This window comes from Cetorhinus maximus, chromosome 25, assembly GCF_964194155.1.
Source record: "Cetorhinus maximus chromosome 25, sCetMax3.hap1.1, whole genome shotgun sequence".
NCBI classification, from domain to species: Eukaryota; Metazoa; Chordata; class Chondrichthyes; order Lamniformes; family Cetorhinidae; genus Cetorhinus; species Cetorhinus maximus.
This window is the reverse complement of record NC_135903.1, coordinates 44,170,118-44,192,565: the sequence shown is the minus strand read 5'-3', so window position 1 is coordinate 44,192,565 and position 22,448 is coordinate 44,170,118. Positions and strand designations below refer to the sequence as shown.

Sequence of the window (22,448 nt, the reverse complement as noted above, 5' to 3'; positions counted from 1 at the left end):
TAATGAGTGCTTTGTTAGACATTCAGCTTTATTAACAAGGCCCTTAGTGACTGTTCCTAACCTGGCAGATTTTGCACTTAGGTATCGAATATGGAGTCTACAGCCCAGGCTTTTGTTGGAGGTCCATCTGTGGTGTTCTAGCTGAAGGTTCATTGGATTAAAGCCTCCCAGGTGTCCCTGCCTCCCTGGAGTATCCGCGGGTCAGCGTCTACCCCCTCAGCATTTCCCTGTGCGTGCGCATCCTCGGACTCACTGCTGGACTCCCCGTGTGCAGCCGCAGACACTGCGTTGATGTCTTCATCATCCACAGCAGCACCCCCTTTCCAGCGCAAGATTGTGGAGAGCACAGCATCAGACCACTATCACTGAGACACGATCTGGGGGGTACTGGAGTGCGCCCCCTGAGCGGTCCAGGCATCGGAAGTGCATCTTGAGAAGACCGATGGTTCTCTCCACCACAGCCCTTGTGGTGCCGTGGCTCCTATTGTACCGCTGCTCAGCTTCTGTTCTTGGATGGTGGAGAGGCGTCATGAGCCACCTTCTGAGGGGATAGCCCTTGTCACCCAGCTGCCATCCATCCAGCCGGGCTGGAGCACTGAAGAGCCCCGGCACCTGGGAGTGTCTGAGGATGTAGGCGTTGTGGGAGCTGCCTGGGTACCTTGCACAGACTTGTAGAATCTGCATCCTGTGATCACACACTATCTGCACGTTCATGGAGTGGAAGCCCTTCCTGTTGATGAAGGCACCGGGCTCACCTGCTGGCGCCTTGATGGCCACATGTGTACAGACTATAGCACCCTGGACACGGGGGAAGCCAGCAATGGCTGCGAAGCCTCTGGCTCACTGTACCTGACTTGCCTGGTCCCAGCGGAAGTGGATGAAGGTGGATACCCATCTGAACAGAGCGTCTGTAACCTGCTTGACACAAGTGTGGACAGCTGATTGGGAGACACCACAAAGATCACCCACCGAGCCCTGGAAAGAGCCAGAGGCATAGAAATTGAGGGCAGCTGTGACCTTCAGAGCCACTGGCATGGGGTGTCCACCCACACAGTTAGCAGAGATCTTGGGCCCAATCATCTGACAGATATAGTTGACTGTCTCCCTTGACAGATGGAGCCTCCTTCAGCACTGCACCTCAGACATATTGAGGTAGCTGCTTCGCCGCCTGTAAACCCTGGCAGCAGGATAGTGGCATCTTCTGTGGCCCCTTCCACCTTGGACCTCTTGGCCCTGCCCCCTTGTGCCTGCACCTGTCCTCCCAAAGGTGGCTGCCCTGGAGGCTGAATGTGCACATCTGGCCTTCTCCCCCTTCTAGCCCTCCCTTCCTCCTCAGAGGAGCTGCCTCCAGTGAACAGTTCAGCTCCCAATCCCAGGCTAAGGGAAGGCTTCCAGAGACCTGCAGGCCCAGAAAAGATGCCTCACTGCAGAGTGCAGACCTGAAGGTTAAGAGTCCAGAAAAAGCAGCTGGGATGCGTTTTGAAGTACTGCAGATCACACAGGCAAGTTTCAATAACTTTGAAAAATAAATACTTGACTGTGCACACTCACGACCCCAGTGACCCCTCTTATCCCACCTGTGGATGAGGTTTATACAAATGTCTCCTACCCACCTGCCCGATGCGCCCATGCGCTGACCTGAAGATTGCACAGGCCCCGAAAAATTACCGTCGATTGGTGAGTCAAGGGCCTTAAGTGGCCCATTAATTAATGGCGGGTGTTCATCGGACATCATGGCGCGCCCGCCCACCGAAATATCACAATGGCGCGCGGTGACATAGGGACACTTGCCCGACTTCACCGCGCGTCATTTTACGTGCTGAAGTGCGGGGCCCGAAGCCCACACACCAACGGGAAAATTCTGCCCTATATGTTTCAATAAGGTGACCTCTCATTCTTTTAAATTCCAATGGACACAAGCCCAACGTGTCCAACCTCTCCTCATAAGATAAACCATCACCAAACCTCACCCCACCATCCTAGGTATCAATTGAGTGAACCTTCTTTGAACTGCTTCTAATGCATTTATATCCTTTTGTAAATAAGGAGACCAAAACTGCACACAGTACTCCAGGTGTGGTCCCACCAACACTACGACTGTAGCAAAACTGTAGCTTCCCCTTGTGGGAGAAACTGGAGCTCGGCGGGGGGCACAGTTTAAAATAAGAGATGAGGAGAAACATTTTCTCTCAGAGAGTCGAGAGTCTTTGGAACTCTCTTCCCAAGAAAGCGGTAGAGGCAGGGTCATTGAATATTTTTAAAGCACATAAAAGAATGCTTTTATATTCCTACTTTTATATTCCATTCCTCTTGCAACAAACACCAGCATTCCGTTTGCCTTCCTAACCACTTGCTGTACCTGTGTATAAACCTTTTGTGATCCATGCACCAGGACACCCAGATCCCTCTGTACCTCAGAGTTCTGTAATCTCTCTCCATTTAAATAACAAGCTGCTTTTCTATTCTTCCTGACACAGTGGACAAGTTCACATTTTCCCACATTATACTCCATCTGCCAAATTTTTGCCCACTCCCTTAACCTATCTATATTACCCTGCAGGCTCTTATATCTTTTTCATAACTTACTTTCCTACCAATCTTTGTGTCATCAGCAAATTTAACTACCACATCTTTGGTGCCTTCATCGAAGTCAAGGGCCTCAGCTCCTGCAACTGTATAACTGTTACCAGGTTCTTACAAGCTGTGTGGACGAGCGGGGACTGCAGGGAGGACTAATGAACTGACCACGGCACTGTGGTACAGGGAGACATCCAAGTGGGGGGGGGGGAATGGGAGCGTAGTAGTGACAGGGGACAGTGTATAATTAGGGGGGTAGATACTGTTCTCTGCAGCCATGAGCATGAGACCCGAAGGCTGTGTTGCCTGCCCAGTGCCAGGGTTAAGGACATCTCCTCAGGGCTGGAGAGGAACTTGGAGTGGGAGGGATGGGATCCAGTTGTCATCGTCCACATTGGTACCAATGACTTTGATAGGATTAGAAAGGAGGTTTTGCTGAAAGAATTTGAACAGTTAGCAGCTAAATTAAAAAGCAGAACCTCCAAGGTAATAATCTCGGGATTCCTACCTGATCCACAGGCAAACTGGCATTGGGTAAATAAAGTCAAGGAGTTAAATGCAGGGCTCAGAGATTGGTGTGGGAGGAATGGGTTTCAGTTCATGGGGCACTGGCACCAGTACTGGGGTAGAAGGGAGCTGTTCTGCTGGGACGGGCTTCACTTGAACCGTGCTGGGACCAGTATCCCGGCGAATCAAATAACCAGGGCTGTAGAGAGGGCTTTAAACTAAATGGGGGGGAGGGTTCTGGAAAGGGGATACGTAGGCTTACAAAGCAAAAGGATATGGCAGCCTTGCAGGACAGCTATTTAGGTAATGATAGCCAGTGTGTGACAGGGAGGGAAAAAGTGGTAAAAAGGCAAAATTAATGGCTCTTTATTTAAATGCCGGCAGCATTCGGAACAAAATAAATGAATTAACGGCACAAATAGAGGTTAATGGGTGTGATCTTAGTTATTATGGAGACATGGCCACAAGGAGATCAAAGCTGGGAACTAAATATTCAGGGGTATGTGACTTTTCGAAAGGACAGGCAAGAACAAAGGGTAGTGGGGTAGATTTGTTAGTGCGAGAATGGAATAAGTACGATGGCAAGAAATGATCTTGGATTGGAAGATGTGGAATCCGTATGGGTGGAGGTAAGAAATAACAAGGGGAAGACGATACTGGTGGGAGTAGTCTATAGGCCCCTGAACAGTAGCTATATTGCATGACAGAATAAATCAGGAGATAATGAGGACATATAAAAAAAGGCAGCACATTAATCATGGGTGATTTTAATCTTCACGTAGATTGGAAAAATTAAATTAGCAGAGGTAGCCACGAGCAAGAATTCATAGAGTGTATTTGGGACAGTTTCCAAGCACAATATGTTGTGGATCCAACCAGGGATCAGGCTATTTTGGATCTGGTAATGTGTAATGAGGCAGGTTTAATAAATGATCTCAGAGTAAAAGGTCCCCTAGGAAACAGTGACCATAACATGGTGGAATTTAGCATTCAGTTTGAGAGTGAGAAACTTGGGTCGGAAACAACTGTGCTAAACTTAAATCAGGGTAATTACAAAGGAATGAGGGCAGAGTTGGCTGGAGTGGACTGGGAAAGGAGTTTCACAGAAAAGATAGTTGATGAACAATGGCAGACATTTAAGAAAATAGTTCATGACTCACAACAAAGATATATCCCAGTGAGGAAGGATTCTAGGGAAGGGATAAACTAACCATGGTTAACCAAGGAAGTTAAGGATAATATTAAATTGAAAGAAAAACATACAATGTGGCAAAAATTAATGGTAAGCCAGAGGATTGGGAAAGTTTTAAAAGCCAACAAAAGGTGACCAAAGAAAATAAAAATTGAGAAAATAAACTTTGAGGGTAAACTAGCAAGTAGTATAAAAACAGACAGTAAGAGCTTCTTTAAATATATAAAAAGGAAGAGAGAGGCCAAAGTGAACATAGGCCCCTTAGAGAATGAGGCTGGGGAAATAATAATGGGGAACCAGGAAATGGCAGAGGAGTTGAACAAATACTTTGCATCAGTCTTCACGGTAGAGGACACTAATAACATACTAAATAATCAATGGGCAAAAGGGGGAAGGGGGAAGGAAATAAATGTAATAGCTATTGCTAGAGAAAAAGCACTAGGGAAACTAATGGCGCTAAAGGCTGATAAGCCCCCTGGACTTGATTGGTTGCATTCTAGGATATTAAAGAAAGTAGCTACACAAATAGTGGATGCACTGGTAGTAGTAATCTTCCAAGAATTCTTAGATTCTGGAAAAGTCCCAGAAGACTGGAAAACTGCCAATGTAACACCCTTATTCAAAAAGGGAGAGAGACAAAAAACAGGTAACTAACGGCCAGTTAGCTTAACATCTGACATCAGGAAAATGTTGGAATCTATAATAAAGGATGTAATAGCGGAGCATTTAGAAATATATAATATAATCAAGCAGAGTCAGCATGGCTTCATGAGGGGGAAATCATGCCTGACAAATTTATCGGAATTCTTTGAGGAGGTAACAAGCAGGATAGATAATGGGGAACAAGTAGTTTTAATATATTTGGATTTCCAAAACGTGTTCGATAAGGTACCGCACATAAGGCTACCTAATAAGATAAGAGCCCATGGTGTTGGGTGTGGTTTTTAGCATTGATAGAGGATTGGCTAACTAATAGAAGACAGAGAGCTGGGATAAGGGGGATATTTTCAGGATGGCAATCTGTAACTAGAGAAGTGCCACAGGGATCAGTGCTGGGGCCACAATTATTTACAATATGTAATCATGACTTAGATGAGGGAAGTGAATGTACTATCGCCAAGTTTGCAGATGACACAAAAATAAATGGGAAGGCAAGTGGTGAGGATGACACAAAGCGTCTACTAAGTGAGTGGGCAAAAACTTGACAGATGGAATATAATGTTGGAAAATGTGAGGTTATGCACTTTGGCAGGAAGCATAGAGGAGCTGAATATTATTTAAATGGAGAAAGACTGCAGAAAGTGCAGCACAGAGGGATTTGGGAGTCCTTGTGCATGAATCTCAAGAAGCTAACATACAAGTGCAGCAGGTAATAGGGAAGCAAATGGAATGTTGGCCTTTATTTCAAAGGGAAAGGAGTATAAAGTTAGAGAAGTCTTGCTTCACCTCTATACAAGGCACTAGTTAGACCATACCAAGAATACTTTGGTCCCCTTACCTAAGGAAAGATATACTGGCATTGGAGGCAGTCCAGAGAAGGTTCACTAGGTTGATCCCGGGTATGGAGGGATTTTTTTATGAGGAGGGGTTGAGTAGGTTGGCCTGTACTCATTGGAGTTTAGAAGAATGAGAGGAGACCTTATTGAAACATATAAGATTCTTAGGAGGCTTGGCAGGGTTGATGCTGAGAGTTTGTTTCCACTTGTGAGAGAGTCAAGGGCCAGAAGACACAATCTCAGAGTAAGGGGTCGCCCATTTAAGACAGAGATGAGGAGGAATTTCTTCTCTCAGGGGGTAGTGAATCTGTGGAATTCTTTACCACAGAGGGCTGTAGAGGCTGGGTCGTTAAGTATATTCAAGGTGAGGTAGACAGGTTTTTAATCAGTAAGGAAATCAAGGGTAATGGGGAAAAGGCAGGAAAGTAGAGTTGAGAATTATCAGATCAACCATGATCTCACTGGTGGAGCAGACTCGATGGACCAAATGGCCTACTTCTGCTCTGATGTCTTATGGTCTTATGGTCATTGATATAAATAGTGAATAGTTGAGGCCCCAGCAGTGAATCCACTGACACTCCTTTTGTCACATCTTGCCAACCTGAAAATGATGCATTTATGCCTACTCTGTTTCCTGAGGGCTAACCAATCCTCTATCCATGTTAAATGTTACCCCCTACACCATGAGCTCTTATTTTGCTTAGTAACCTTTGATGTGACACCTTGTCAAATGCCTTCTGGAAACCTAAATATAGCACATCTACATGTTCCCCTTGATCCATGTTGCTGGCTACTTCCTCAAAAAAACTCAAAAAAATTTGTCAAACATGATTTCTCTTTCATAAAATTATGCTGAATTTATCTGTTCATACTATTATTTTCTAGGTGCATTGTTAAGTCTCCCTTAACAATAGGTTCCAGCATCTTCCTGATGATTGACTTCAGGCTAAATGACCTGGAGTTCCCTGTTTGCTCTCTCTCCCTCTTTTCCTGAATAGAGGTGCTACATTTGCTAACTTCCAACATACTGGGACAGTTCTAGGATCTAAGGAATTTTGGAAAATCATAAGTTACATCCACTATTTCTACAGCTATCTCTTTTTGAACCCTGCGATGTATGGATCACAGTCGATGGTCTTGGTCAATATGTCTCACCTGTATTGTTGTCGTGGGTCCAGTTTTCCTGCATTTGTCTCCCACAATTTTGATGCTAAAACCCGGACAATGTTTATGAAAAGGAAGAAATTCAGCTGAAAAAAAAGAACAAAATTACCCACTTCACATCTCTGAGTTTCATTTCCTGCCCTGGTTGGGGATAAGTCCTGAAACATTTTCCCTATCGACGGGCTGGTGTGATTCAGTTTCTTCAAAATGTGAGCCATGTCTTTGATAATGGATCCCTATCCCATCAGAAACCAGCGTTTGTGGATCCCTATCCCACCAGGAATCAGCACCTGTGGATCCCTATCCCATCAGAAACCAGCGCTTGTGGATCCCTATCCCTCCAGGAATCAGCCCCTATGGATCCCTATACCACCAGGAATCAGCACCTGTGGATCCCTATCCCACCAGGTATCAGCACATGTGGATCCCTATCCCACCAGGAATCAGCACCTGTGGATCCCTATCCCTCCAGGAATCAGCAGCTGTGGATCCCTATCCCACCAGGTATCAACCCCTGTGGATCCCTATCCCTCCAGGAATCAGCCCCTGTGGATCCCTATCCCACCGGGAATCAGCACCTGTGGATCCCTATCCCTCCAGGAATCAGCCCCTGTGGATCCCTATCCCAACAGGAATCAGCCCCTATGGATCCTTATCCCACCAGGAATAAGCCCCTGTGGATCCCTATCCCACCAGGTATCAGCACCTGTGGATCCCTATCCCTCCAGGAATCAGCCCCTGTGGATCCCTATCCCTCCAGGAATCAGCACCTGTGGATCCCTATCCCACCAGGTATCAACCCCTGTGTATCCCTATCCCTCCAGGAATCAGCCCCTGTGGATCCCTATCCCACCGGGAATCAGCACCTGTGGATCCCTATCCCTCCAGGAATCAGCCCCTGTGGATCCCTATCCCAACAGGAATCAGCCCCTGTGGATCCCTATCCCACCAGGAATCAGCACCTGTGGATCCCTATCCCACCAGGAATCAGCCCCTGTGGATCCCTATCCCACCGGGAATCAGCCCCTGTGGATCCCTATCCCACCAGGAATCAGTCCCTGTGGATCCCTATCCCACCAGGAATCAGCCCCTGTGGATCCCTATCCCTCCAGGAATCAGTACCTGTGGATCCCTATCCCACCAGGAATCAGCCCCTGTGGATCCCTATCCCTCCAGGAATCAGCACCTGTGGATCCCTGTCCCAGTTGGGCTCAGTACCTTCAGGGTAGGAGGGGAGGCAGGTGATAAACCGTTGATTAAAACAGGGGCTTGATGTCTACAGGAGTTTTCTAAAGAGAAGAAAGTCTTTTTGTTTTCCTGCGAGATTTAAGGTGATTGATGATTGGTTTTGGTCCATTCTGCCAGGTGAGCTACTGAGCTGTATATCAGCTGAGCATTGCTGCCTACCCTCCTCAACCAGAATCCCACTGCAACAGACGCAGCCCCTCACTTACCACAATGGCACTGAGAATGGGAACCTGGTAAATCCACTTCAAGTTTCCAGCACTTAGGTCCCAACAGCTGAAAGAGAGAAAAGACAGAGAGGTTTTTGATTTAGACACAGAGTTTTCACAAGTAGCTGAGCAGGTTCTGTGAGCTCTCAAACCAGGCTCAGTTTCGTTGTTCCAGAACTGCCTGCGATTGATCTGTTAATCTCTCTGAGTTGCTAACAATCTGACCAATCAGGTAAAGCAACCAGACTAAATCCAAGAGGGAAAGTTATCATTGCTCATTTAACCTGACTTGAGATATAAAGCTCATCTCACTGTAAGGTCATGATTGTGTTTCTTGCTACGGTGACCATATCTCTGGTTCTGTTATATTTTGAGGGTAATTAAAACTGGACAGATTACAGCCTTCCATGTGTTCGTGTGTCTCCTCTCTATTCACCTGATGAATAAAAAACTTGCACTTTTACCGAGCTTTCAAAACCTCAGGATATTTCAAAATGAAGTACAGCCAATGAAATACTTCTGAAGTGTTTCACTGTTGTAATGTAGGAAATGCGGCAGCCAATTTGCACATAGCAAGCTCCCACAAACAGCAATGTGACACCTGAGCAGATCATTTTATCGAAGCTAAGGGATAAATATTGGCCAAGACACCAGGGAGAAAGCCACTGGTCATCTTTGAATAGTGTGAGAGAACCTTTTACCTTCTCCTGAGAGGACAGGCATCTCATCCAACGATGCAGCCCTCCCTCAGTACTGCCCTTAAGTCACAGGGCTGCATCTTCCGGTTGGCGAGCGGGGGGTGTGGGGCCTGCTCACTGACGTGTTAAATAATGCGGGGTGACTTTGGGCGTGTGTCCCGACGTCACCGCGCGTCATTTAGATTTGCAGTTTGGCGGGCGCGCAGCTGAATCAGCCACATGCCCACCGAACTGTCAAAGGCCTATTGAGGCCATTAAAAAAGTAATTAAAGTGATTAATGGACCTGCCCGTCCAACCTTAAGGTTGGCGGGCAGGTCGAGAGGTCAGGCGGGCTTCAGAAAAGCATGAAATATCATCCACGGGCGGGATGAGGTTTCATGAGGTTATTAAAATTTGTATGAAATCTCTAAATAAAAGAAATTGACATGTCCCAATTCATGTGACAGTGTCACATGAGGAGACATGTCAGTGTTTTTATTTCTCATCTTTATTTAATGTTTCAAACCTGAGCCGATCTCCCTGACTCAGCCTCAGGGAGATCTGTGTTCTCTGTCGTGCGTGTGTGAAAGAGCACAGTCCCGGCTCAGGGAATCCTCCCCTCGCCCACACAGGGAGCACATAGCACTTCCTGGTGGACATTATGCTGGGCGGGCTAATTAAGGCTCGCCCGTGTAAAATGGCAGAGCACCCCCAACAGGGGGCGCCAATTGGGAGCCTGCCCACTCGTACCCGCTCCTGCACATCCCCCCCGACGGGGGGAAAGATCCTGCCCATAGAGTCATAGAGGTCTGCAGCACAGAAGAAGGCCCTTTGGCCCATCAAGTCTGCGCCGGTCAAACAAGTATCTAACTATTCTAATCCCATTTTCCAGCACTAGGCCCATAGCCTTGTATGCCATGGCTTCGCAAGTGCACATCCAAATACTTCAGTGTCAGTCTGGATTATGTGCTCAAGTCTCCAAATGCCCCAGTCCCATTCGGCTTTGGACTGAACCAAAGTTGGCCACCCAGCTTTTAAAGTTTTTATGTTCCTCAGATGTTTAGGCAGTCCCAGGTATTCACTGTTGTTGGAAAAGTGTACAAGAGAGTACGTACTGTGTATCAGCTAGCGATGCTCTGGCACTTCCCCATACAGACACCACCACAGCTGGAACTCCTAGAGAAAATTCAGAAACAGATATCTCAGATCTCAAAGCCACCAGGGTTTTATATTTACTCACTCCGTACACACAGCAGCTAGCAACAACAACAAAAATATATTTATATAGCACCTTTGATGTAGTAAAACATGACAAGGAATATTACCAAACAAGACTTGGCACATAAGGAAATGATACTGGAGCATGTTTTAATGAATGTCTTAAAGGAGAAAAGGGAGGTTTAGGGAGGGAATTCCACAGTTTAAGGCTCAGTCAGCTAAAGGCATGGCCATCAATAGTGGAACAATTAAAATTAGGGATGATCAAGGGATCAGAATTGAAAGAGGTCAGATGTATTAGAGGATTTTAGGGCCGGAAGAGATTGTAGAAATCTGAAGGGATGAAGATATGGAAGGATTTGAAAACAAGGATGGGATTTTTTAAAAATCGAGGCACTGCTTAAACAGTGCCCATTGTTATATTCTAGAAAGCCAGTTGGTGAAGGATGATACTGGAGCCTATCTTTACTCAGTCTAACATTTATTTACAGACTGAAATGTTACAAACATACACCTCCTAACTCAACCGCACTACAGTTTCAGTGAGTGTCTCTTTATATGTGTTCAAGTGAAACCACAATTAAGAGCACAAGAGATACAAGAGACAGGAGTAGGACTAGACGACTCAGCCCATTGCGCCTGCTCCATCATTCAATACCACCATAGCTGATCTTGGGCTTCAACTCCACTTTCCTACCTGCTCCCCATATTCCTTAATTCTCCAAAAGGCCAAAGATCTGTCTGTCCCAGCCTTAAGTGTGTTAACAATGGAGCATCCACAACCCTGTGAGGTACAGAATTCCAAAAATTCACAACCCTTTGAGTGAAGTAATTTCTCCACAACTCAGTCCTAAATGATTGGCTCCTTATCCTGAGACTGTGCCCCCATGTTTTAGATTCCCCAACCAGGGGAAACAACCTCTCAGCATTCACCCTGCTAAGCCCCTTCAGAATTTTGTATGTTTCAAAAGATCATCTCTCTTTCCCCTGAACTCCAGAGAATATAGACCCAATTTACTCAGCTTCTCAGCATAGGACGACCCCTTCATCCTAGGGACCAATCGAGTGAACCTTCGCAGTACTGCCTCCCGTGCAAGTATATCCTTCCTTAACTATAGAGACTGTTACCACTGCAACCGATCCACATCACTGAACAAGCCAAATCCCAGAGGGAAACTTGCCTTACTGATCATAACTTTTTTGTTTTGTATTTTGAAAATGAGGGAAAGAACGATTGATCACAGTAACACTGTGAAATTAAAAGATTTATTAACAAGAAGAAAAAAATTTAAGCACACAAGATTAAAGTTACACAGTTAAAACTGTTTTACAAAACATCCCCCCAAAAAACCCACTCGATCAGATCACACAAGTAAACAACTTGGCAACAGCTCCTTATAGATTTTTAACCATAAAAATCCAGTAATATTACCCAGGGTAAAGCTGCTGTCGCTTTAGTAAAAGGTATACCGCACGACTTCTCACTCTCTTCTACTCTGCTGTGGAAACCCAAAAGGTTCAGAAACAGACTGCTTCCTGAAAACACAGACTCTCTGGCTTGGAAAACTTGACGGCTGCTTCCAATTCATAACTACACACCTTCTCCCAGCACAGATCTGGTCTCAGGACATCTACCCCACATAGCCACCCAATACAACTACATATCTTTCCTTAAATATCTTTTTGTCCCTTTCATCTTAGGTTCCATTGTTCTCAAACACCTCTTTTAGCTCAATTTTTCCAAATATAAAAATCTTTCATATTTTCCTTTAGCCTCCATTTTCAGGTCAAACAAATTCACCTAATGCAAATTTTAAAACCCAACCTATTTACTTGTAATTACAACTTCACCATAGCCTCTCATTACAAATACATGCATCTAGCACCTTTATCTTTCATCTCTCAGTTCCCCTTTACTAACCTTCCCCCAGTTTAATTAATCATGGACATGCATGCACGCGCACACACGTGCACACACGTGCCCACACACACACACATACACACAGCCTTCTTTACAGGATGCCACCATATTCCCAAAAATATTTAAAAATACAGCATCCACCTTCATTCCCCACTCAATGGAAAAAAATGAAACGTCATATTTCAAAAAGATATTATCATTTTCTCAACCTATTTTGTATCACTTACTATACTTATCTAAATAAAAAACTATTACACTATGGTGTACGTGCGTCAACCATGAAAATATATACAGTTCTTTTGTGAGAATAGAGTTCATTCAGTCCATTCTCAATTTTCCAACATCCAAGTCCTTTTGAATTTAAGCTCTTGACAATGCATCTGCAATTAAATTCTCTCATCCAGCCACATCTATAATTTTTAAATTGAATGGTTGCAATAATAAACTCTACTGGAACATTCTGGCGTTTTTATCTTGAAACTTTTCCAGAAACTTCAAAGGATCTGGTCAGTATATACAACTGTCTCTTTTTCTAAAGTTGAATATTTCTCATGATGCACGTTCAATTTCTGTGAGAATTACCCCACTGGCTTCTCAAGTCCCAGTTGATCCTCCTGTAGCAGTATAGCACCAGCACCCACATCACTGGCATCAACAGCCATTTTAAACTGCTCTGAATAACCGGATGCTGCCAGAACAGGTGCAATGGTTAGTGCAGCTCTCAAGCTGTCGAACACAGTCTGACACTCTTGTGTCCATTGGAATCTCCTGTTCTTTTTCATTAATCCAGTCAGTGGAGTAACTACACCTGCTGAAATTGGGCACGAATTTCTGATAAAACTAACTCATGCCCAGAAATCTCAAAACTTCCTGTTTCGTTGTAGGCACTGGGAACTCTACGATAGCTTTTAGTTTTGCATCTCATGGGGCCACTTGGCCATGTCCAATAGTGTGGCCTAAATATGTAACTTCTGCTTTTGCAATTTCACTTTTAGCCAAATTTCCAACCAAATTGGCTTCCAGTAGTCAGTCAAACGATCCCTTAAATGTCGTAGATATTCCTCCCAGGTTTGACTGAATACCACTAAGTCATCAATGTAAACACACAAATTGCTCAATCCTTTAATCACTTTGTTTGCTAATCTCTGAAATGTTGCTGGTACATTTCTCATACCAAAGGGCATTACTTTGCATTGATATATAAACCATCTGGCGTCACAAAAGCTGATATCTCTTTTGACCTTTCCGATAAGGGTATAAGCCAATATCCTCACAGTAAGTCTTGATACAATCCTCCAATCGTGGAATAGGATATGAATCCGCCATTGTTACTGCATTTAGTTTGGTGACATGAGGTGGTCTCCACTTCCTCATTAACACATTGTCTTTAAGGTAAAAACAGTCTGGAATATATTCTTCTTCTGTTTCTGGATAAGCAGTCTGGTATAACTGCTTTAGTCTGGGTCTTGCTGCTGTAACTCCACTAACTTCAATGAACTAAACACCTCAACCTCATGCTCTCTAACATTTTCTTCCTGAGTAACCTTTTCAAAGATTGGCCCAACCAAGGTTCTGCATCCTCCCTGTCTTTTCGATTCTTCCTCTTCCTGTTTGAGTTTGTGTGCCTGTGACTTCATCACCACACAATCTGGAAACAATCCAGGGTGCTCTTTCTGTAAAACCTCTGTTGATTGCATCTCAACAGGTTCCTCAGCTACAGTAGGCATAGACAATATTTGAGATCCAGCTATATCATTCCCTAGAATAAATTGACCCCCTACAATAGGAAATTTCTCCACCACTCCAACTATAACCTCTCCTGTTTTCAAATCACTCTTTAAATATATTATATATAACGAAATAGACCTAAACCCTCCATGAGTTCCACTAACTAACACCTTCTCCTGCAACACCCCTTTTGGACAGCAGATGGCACTATCCCATAACATTAATGACTGTATAGCCCCTGTATCTCTTAAGAGCTTAACAGATTTTCCTGCTCTTCCTGGAAAACATGGATATACTTTCCCTTTGTATACAAAATCTTTAAACTCATCTGTAACTTGCCCTTCAGAACTTCCTTGGGTGGGTTGTGAACATATTCTCACCTCTCTGGCTAATACTGACTCTTCCTTTTTCACTTGTACAAAGGCTACTGGTCTGCCTGGCATTTGGGTGTCAGAGCCCATAGCACTTTTACTTACAGAACTGTTCTGAGTTCCTATCACTGCAATCATTCTCCCAATTAACCTCCAACAATTTGACCTTGTGTGCCCAGCTTTGTTACAATGCTAAAATATTACCTTTCTCCCTTCATCTCTGCCTTCCACCTTTCCATCTTTAATAGGCTGGCATGCTTTAGCTGGCTCCTTGTTACTATCACTTTTACCATCACTAGGTTCTCTATACCTCCAATTTCCTTGCTGATTTCGATATGACCCTTTTCCCACACTCCACTGTCTGTGTGGAGCATCATAAATATCAACTAAAACAGGAGCTTCCCTGATCTTTACTTTGTCTTTCATCTAAATACTGTCCTGATGGTCACTGAAATACTATTTCTAAATTCTTCCATAATCATAATTTCTCTTACGTTTTCAAAAATCTTGTCCAGTTTCAATGCCCTAAACCATTGATCTCAGAGAGCTTCTTTTTTCTCTTGCAAACTCTACAAATATTTAATTGGATCTCTGTATTACAGTCCTAAATTTCAACTGATAAGCTTCAGGGACAAGCTCATAAACATTTAGTATTGCCCTTTTAACAACCTCGTCGTCTGCAGATTGTTCCTCTGATAAGCTAGCGCACACATCCATTGTCGTACTTGACAGAACACTCTGGAATTTAATAGCCCAAGCATCTCTTGGACAATTTAATTTCATAGCTATATTTTCAATGAGGTGAAATGTCTTTCAACTCCAGCCTCCTTAAATTTAGGCACTGACCGAAGATTTTTAATTAAATCAAACATCTCAAAGGAATCAAAGTCATCATCGGAATCACTATCTCCCCTTTCCTCCTTCATTCTAAGCTTCACTTTAGACAATTCATACTGTCTGGCTTCTTTCTCTCCCTGAGGCTCTCTCTCTCTTTCCTTCTCTCGTTCCTCAATTGCTAAGGTAGAAGTTGAAGTTCAATTTTTAACTTTTCAATCTTTGCAATCTTTTCTTTTCCTTTTCCTGCTCCTCTTTTTCCCATGCAAGCTTTTTTATTTTCATTTATTTTAATCTGGTAGAGAAAGTGTTTAAAAAAAAAAGATAGCATTAAAGGCTTTTTATCTGAATGCATGAAGCATTTGTAACAAAATGGAGCACAAATATAAATAAGTGGGTATGATATATTACCCATTAAAGAAATATGGTTGCAAAGTGACCAAAGCTGGGACCTGAATATTCCAGGATATTTAATAATTCAAAAGGACAGGAACAAAGGTAAAGGAAAAGGAGGTGGGGCAGATTTGTTAATAAAAGATGAGATCAGTACAGTAATGAGAAATGATCTTGGTTTAGAGGTTCAAGATGTAGAATTAGTTTGGGTGGAGATAAGGAATAGTAAAGGAAAGCAGTCTCTGGTGGGAGTAGTTTATAGGGCTCCTAACAGTAGCTACATTGTAGGAGAGAGGGCAGAATTTTCCATGCCCGTTGGTGTTGGATGCGCTCGGTGACATGAGTGGACAATATGGCGACAAGGCCAGAAACCAGTTTCACAACATCGTGAAACCAGTTTCCGATGGTCCACTTGGCCCATTGATGGTGGGCCGCATTTCCTGCTGTCGGACACCGGGAATGTCATTGTAATAAATCTGCATATCGTTATAAGGCCGGCCCGTCTGAATCATTTCCCCCACCGTTGGATCTTCCCCCCATGTCGGTGTGATTGCACGCTGATGCAGAACACGCCTTGACAACTGTGACGTGCAGAAGTGGGGACTTACCCACTTACTGCCAGGGCCTTGCTCACATCGCAGACATCCGAGGAGCAGAAGATGCTGGAGCCCGACAGTAACAGCACACTGGAGGAATGTCCATGGCCTGCTGGATGGATTCTCATGGACATGGCTCTGCTGAAAAGCAGCTCACAGAAGTTGGAAAGTCACCACTGAGGGTCTGCTCACAATGGGTGATGGTGGAGGGGGGTGGAGGGGAAGGTTCAGCTGTGTTTGGGAGAGGAAGATGTACTGGGGGGGTTGGAGAGGAAGGCCTAGGATCGACTGGGAGATGAAGAGGTGTTGGGGCGGTGAGGTTGGGAGGGACGAATGAAGGTGTCGGGGGGAGCTTGGGAGCGGGAAGGGAGTAAGGGGAGAGGAGTGGGTAATGGGGGCGAAGGTGACAACTGGAGAGGTAGGTATAAGAGGGGGTGGAAGGTGTAAGGGAAGTAGTTTGGAGCGAGGAAGGGGTTCAGAGGGAGGAAGGAGTGCAGAGAGGGGAGGTAGTCCAGAGGGAGGAAGGAGCGTGGAGAGGGGAGGGAGTCTGGGAGGAGGAAGGAGTGTGGAGAGGGTTGGAAGTAAGGGTGGAGGAAGGAGCCAGGGGTGGGGGGAAGGAATAAGGGTGGCAGAAGAAGTAAGGGTGCCTGAAGGAGTCAGGAAGGGGGAAGGACTAAGCCGGGGGGTGGGGAGTCCAATGGTGGGGGGGGAGGACTAAGGTGGGGTGAGCCTGGAGGGGAAAGGGGTTCCGAGGGAGGAAGGGGTCCAGAGGGGTGGGGCTGTCCAGGTGAATGTGCGAGAAAGGACTCTGATGAGTCCATGACTGTCTCCTGGGGAGCAAACTGAGGGTGCAGGTGGTAGGAGGGAATGGTGAGAACGACCGAGGGCAGAGTGAGGCGGTAGGGTGGGAGGGTGATGGTTCGACAGTAGCGGGAGATGGTGATGGTGGGTGGTGGGGACTTGGTGGCAGACATGGGAAGTCGGGGCGGTGAGTGTGGATGGGGGTGGGATCTTTGGGAAGGAAGGGAACGTGCACATTCACCTGGACATTCCCAAAGGGTAGGTCACGAAGGGAGGGGAAGATGATGCCGGTGGGGGAGAAGGGAGAGGGGGGATCAACAATGATGGGGGAAATGAAATAGGTGACTGGGAGAGGGGAAAGGATGGGGGGGGCGGAGTGAATGAATAACTGAATCACCAACATGTTGTCTAAATTGAAAGTGAAACGAGAGTTGTGGTGGGTGAGATCCGGTGCTGCTGGGAGTGTGATCAGTGGCTGGGAGGAGATGCAGCTCAGATGGACAACTGTAAGAGACCCCAGCGGGCAGCACAGAAAATGCTGGGGACATTGAGGTGAGTGTGATACGGAAGGGTCCGTGTATGTGGGAGAAAGCTTGCAAGAGCCTCTGAAAGGCCTTGTCACACACACCTCTCCCCCCAGAATCACTCATTGGCCAGCTGTTCCCTCTGTGGTGACAGAGGATGAGGTTGAGGGGCTCACAGGCAAAGGGGACTCGGAGGAAGTGGACAGCCTCTGACATTCCCCAGTGAGTGACCTAGGGGTGTGCAGCTGATGCTCCTCCTCCCCATGGGTGCCTGGGGGCCCTGGCTTGACTCCTTGAGGGGAAGGAGCACCTGGAGGGATGTCGAGGTGCCCCGTTTCCCTCTCCTGTTTAACACTGCAGGAACCCTCATGGTTCCTGCGATGGAGTACGGGTCTGCACACACCTCCACTTTCTGCTGGACCAGGGTCTCCATGGCGTCTGTCCTCCTCACCATGGAGACCTCCATATGGGCACAAGTGGGTATCACTTCATCAGAGAGCAGGCAGACACACTCCTCCGACTCGTGACTCACTTTGTTGGGGGCTTCTAACAGCTCTGTGTGATGTTCCCACGCCTTCTGCTGACCCTCCACAGTGAGTTGGGAGGCCAAATCCAGAGGCTCATCATCTGACTCCGACCTTACAGATGCCACCTCCCCAGCAATCCTCGAGTGTCAGGGAGCTCGGATGAACCTGCCTCCTCCTGCTGCGGACACGTGTCCATGCGGTGACCAGCAGATTGTGAACCCGAGCCTGCTCTAGATCTAGGTCCCACCGAGGTGTGTGTCTCTGCGCTGGTGGAGGGTGTGGGAAAACACTGTGACAGGTCTTCCAGGCTGCTTATTTCCAGTTCTTCAATGGAGGAGGTGCCTCTTTGCTGGAGGTGAGGACCTGGATGGAGCTGAGGGACTGGCTGGCTGAGGGTGTCGGTCGCTTGGCAGAGTTCCCTGTGAACCAAAGTAGAGATAATGAGTGCATGGCAGCAGAGTCAAAAACAGGAGAGAGAGAACTCACAGTTGTGTTGAGAGAGGGATGATGTGGTGCAGGATCCTCACGTGGGTGTTCTCCACTGACCTCACTGTCACCGCAGGCAGGATCCACATCCTCACCAGGCAGCACAATGGCACACTCCTCAAAGTGAGTGAGGGGCCTAATGTGGGCCACATCACCCCCGGGTCTGGGACCTCTCCCTGCTGATGTGAGCCAGCTTCTCCTGTGTGGAAACAGATGGAGAGAGTGTGAGCAGGACACATGTCACTGTGTGGAATGTTTGTGTGGTGAGTGGAGCCATGGACAGGATGAGGATACGAGCTCCAGAGGATATGAGCCTGATGGAGATGTGAGGGTGTGTGTGAGAGTTAGTGGTGATGTCCCTTGAGGTGTGAGATCCCTGTGGATGTGCGATGGGTTTGTGAGTGTGGGAGTTGAGAGTGATGAGAAGAGTGACTTACCCTGGTGGAATGGATGAGGCCATTCACCCTGTAGCAGCACTGGGTGTCTGTCCTCTTTTGCAGGGCATTGGCACTGGCCACCACTGCCACTGCCCCCCATGCTGGATTAGTGACACCACTGCCTCTCCTGTGGCTAGAACGGGAGTGGAGGACATCACGGCATTCAGAAGGCGCTCAAGGGACGTGTCACTAAATCTGGGGGCTGCAGTCTTCTTGCCTTTCGGGGCTATCCTGTCTTCCATGAGGCAGTCCTGGGCTGGAAACACTGAGAGGTGTGCACGGCTGCACTGTAAATGTGGTGCCTGGTGTGTGCTGAAGCAGCGAGGTGATGGCGTGGTGGGTGAATGAAACAGTGTGTTTCCTAGGAATGCATAATAAATGCGGCAGGTTTGGGATGATAGGGCGTGAGAAGCCGCTATTGTGGCCATCGGGTAAAACGCTTTCCCTGCCCGCTACCACAATTAGTGCAAATCTGGGACCATTCTGCCCAGAGTATAAACCAAGAAATAATGGGGGCTTTCAAGGAAGCTCCTGTAATAATCGTGGGAGATTTTAACCTTCATTTAGAATGGACAAATCAAATTGCCAAAGGTAGCCTTGAGGATGAGTTCATTGAGTGTATTTGGGACAATTGCTTAGAACAGTGTGTTCTGGAACTAACCAGGGAGCAGGCGGTTTTAACTATGGTAATGGGTAATGAGACAGGATTAATTAATGACATCATAGTAATGGATTCTCTAGGCAAAAAGTTTCATGGCCAGGATCCTCAAGCGGGGTTGGGGGTGCCACTCGCTGATGTGTAAAATGACACACGGTGAGGTCGGGTGTGTGTCCTGATGTTACCACGCGTCATTCCGATCTTGAATTCGGTGGACATGCACCAGAGTCGGCTGCGCGCCCGCCAAACTGTCAAAGGGCTATTTAGGGCATTTAAACAGGAATTAAACTAATTAACTGAGCTGCCCTTCCAACCTTAATTTTATACATTTTCCCCTCACTCCCCCTCTCAGCATTCCGTAGGGACTGTTCCCCCTGGGATGCGCTGGTCCACTCCACCATCACTCCCAACTCCTCATCCCCTTCCCAAAGCACCTTCCCAGGCAATCGCAGAAGGTGCAACACCTGCCCCTTTACCTCATCCCTCTTCACCATCCAAACACTCCTTTCAGGTGAAGCAGCATTTCACTTGCACCTCCTTCAATTTAGTCTACTGCATTCGTTGCTCCCAATGTGGTTTCCTCTACATTGGAGAGACCAAACACAGACTGGGTGACCGCTTTGCAGAACACCTTCGGTCTGTCCGCAAGCATTACCCAGACCTCCTGTCGCTTGCCATTTCAACACACCACCCTGCTCTCATGCCCACATGTCCGTCCTTGGCCTGCTGCATTGTTCCAGTGAAGCTCAACGCAAACAGGAACAGCACATCTTCTGATTGGGCACTTTATAGCTTTCTGGGCTTAGCATTGAGTTCAACAACTTCAGACCATGAACCCCCTCCTCCATTTTGATCTTTTAGAAAAAAAATTCCCAATCGCCCCCCTGCCAAATTGTAATTTGTCCTTATATTTTTCTTTCACAGAGCGTTGACCCTTCTTCTGCTATTAACACATTCTGCTATCTTACCTTTATGCCACTATCAGCACCTCCTTTAGTCTTTAACACGACCATTAACACTCCCTTTGTCTTGTGTCCATGATATCTCTGTCAATCTCTCCTGAACCCCCACCTATCCCTGACCTTCTATCCAGCTCCACCTGCTTCACTGCCTCCCGCCACTCAACGGTATAAAATCCACCACATTTCTACCTCTCTTCAGTTCTGAAGAAGAATCATATGGACTCGAAACGTTAACTCTGTTTCTCTCTCTACAGATGCTGAGTTTTTCCAGCACTTTCTGTTAATCTTTGGAACTCTCCATCCCAGAGAGCTGTGGAGGATAGGTCAGTGAATATATTTAAGGTTGAGTTGGACAGATGGTTCATCTACACGGCAGCCGAGGGTTATGGAGGGTAGACAGGAAAGTCTGGAGTTAAGGCCACAATCAGGTCAGCCATGATGTTGAAAGTCAGAGTGGACTCAAGGGGCCGAATGGCCTGCTGCTGCTCATATTTTATATGTTCTCATGTGCTTGACCGACCCAGTGAAGGAACCGTATGATTTGGGATGGAGCACATCAGGGGACTGTGCCAGTGGGGGATTCCCTGAGATTATGCAGCTGTTTGATGAGTTATTGAGCTGAGTGATAAGAAACCAATCAGAGGTACACACACCAGGTAAAACAAGTACATAGGATAGGATGCGCGTCATTCTTACCCCAGCCAATCAGAGTTAATGCCCAGAGATATTTCTTATCCGATAAGAAAGCCATGAAGATCAGACTGTGCAGGTAAAGGCCCTCCACTAGGATCCAGTAGTGATTAGTAGCCAGAAAGTACAGGAATATTGTCACTGCCACCTTACAGCCAGCCTGCAAATGTACAATGTGGTTACCAGACTGAACAGGTAATGAGTACAATACAGATGTGCTATGTGTGTGTCAGTGGCTGAGAAACTCCGCTACACACAGCGTACACTTTTCAGGCACTAACTGGCCAACTAAGCCTCCAGTATGGCAGGCGGCAAGTATGTGCACATTCTCAGCCAGAATTGTGTCACCTGCGATATCGAGAAAAGGACCAAAAAAATACTACTTGTTGTCCTGTGCCACATCTAAAACAGAATTAATCCCTTAGATGGAGAAATGGGGCCTGAAACCTTTTTGCTCCCTCCAGCTGTAATATTGCTTTACCCTGAGTGAGTCATCATCATCTATAAACACCAAAACTAGACCGTGGGACTGCCTTTCACCAACAAGCTCTTGAAATATTCTTACCTGAACATGGAGCTGCGAGGGGGCGACACACTGTACCAGCCCAAACTCAGTCATTACCACCCCCCCTACCCTGGCACATGGTGATAAAACCTGAGGACCAATTTTGGGCTGAACTTTTGGGGGTTGTATTGCAGTGGGTCCTGAAATACGTCGTGTGCGTGTGTGTGTATGTGTGTATGTGTGTGGTGTGTATGTGTGTGTGTGTGTGTGTATATATGTGTGTGTGTATGTGTGTGTGTGTGGTATGTGTATGTGTGTGTGTGTATCTGTGTATGTATGTGTGTGTGTGTGTGTGTGTGTGTGTGTGGTATGTGTGTGTGGTATGTGGTATGTGTGTGTGGTGTGTGTGTGTGTATGTGTGTATGTGTGTATGTGTGTGTGTGTATGTGGTGTGTGTGAATGTGGTGTGTGTGTGTATGTGGTGTGTGTATGGTGTGTGTATGTGTGTATGTGTGGGCATGTGGTGTGTGCCTGTGTGTGTGGTGTGTGTATGTGTGTGGTGTGTGTATGTGTGTGTGTGGTGTATGTAGTGTGTGTGTGGTGTGTGTGTGTATGTGTGTGTCTGTGTGTGTGTTGTGTGTGTCTGTGTGTGTATGTCTGTGTGTGTGTGTGTCTGTGTGTGTGTGTGTCTGTGTGTGTGTCTGTGTGTGTATGTTGTGTGTGTGTGTC

The 22,448-nt window shown here is 46.3% G+C and overlaps 1 protein-coding gene across 1 annotated transcript in view; it reads right to left on the bottom strand.

Moving 5' to 3' along the window:
- Positions 1-22,448, bottom strand: part of LOC144667704 (parathyroid hormone/parathyroid hormone-related peptide receptor-like) — a 105,330-nt gene that overhangs the window by 36,418 nt on the left and 46,464 nt on the right. Inside the window, exons 9-12 of the mRNA XM_078529158.1 lie at positions 21,221-21,374; positions 10,184-10,244; positions 8,391-8,457; positions 6,928-7,022 (exon numbers count right to left, since the gene is read on the bottom strand). Of these exons, the coding sequence (XP_078385284.1) occupies positions 6,928-7,022; positions 8,391-8,457; positions 10,184-10,244; positions 21,221-21,374 (377 nt within the window). The remainder of the gene's footprint in view (positions 1-6,927; positions 7,023-8,390; positions 8,458-10,183; positions 10,245-21,220; positions 21,375-22,448) is intronic.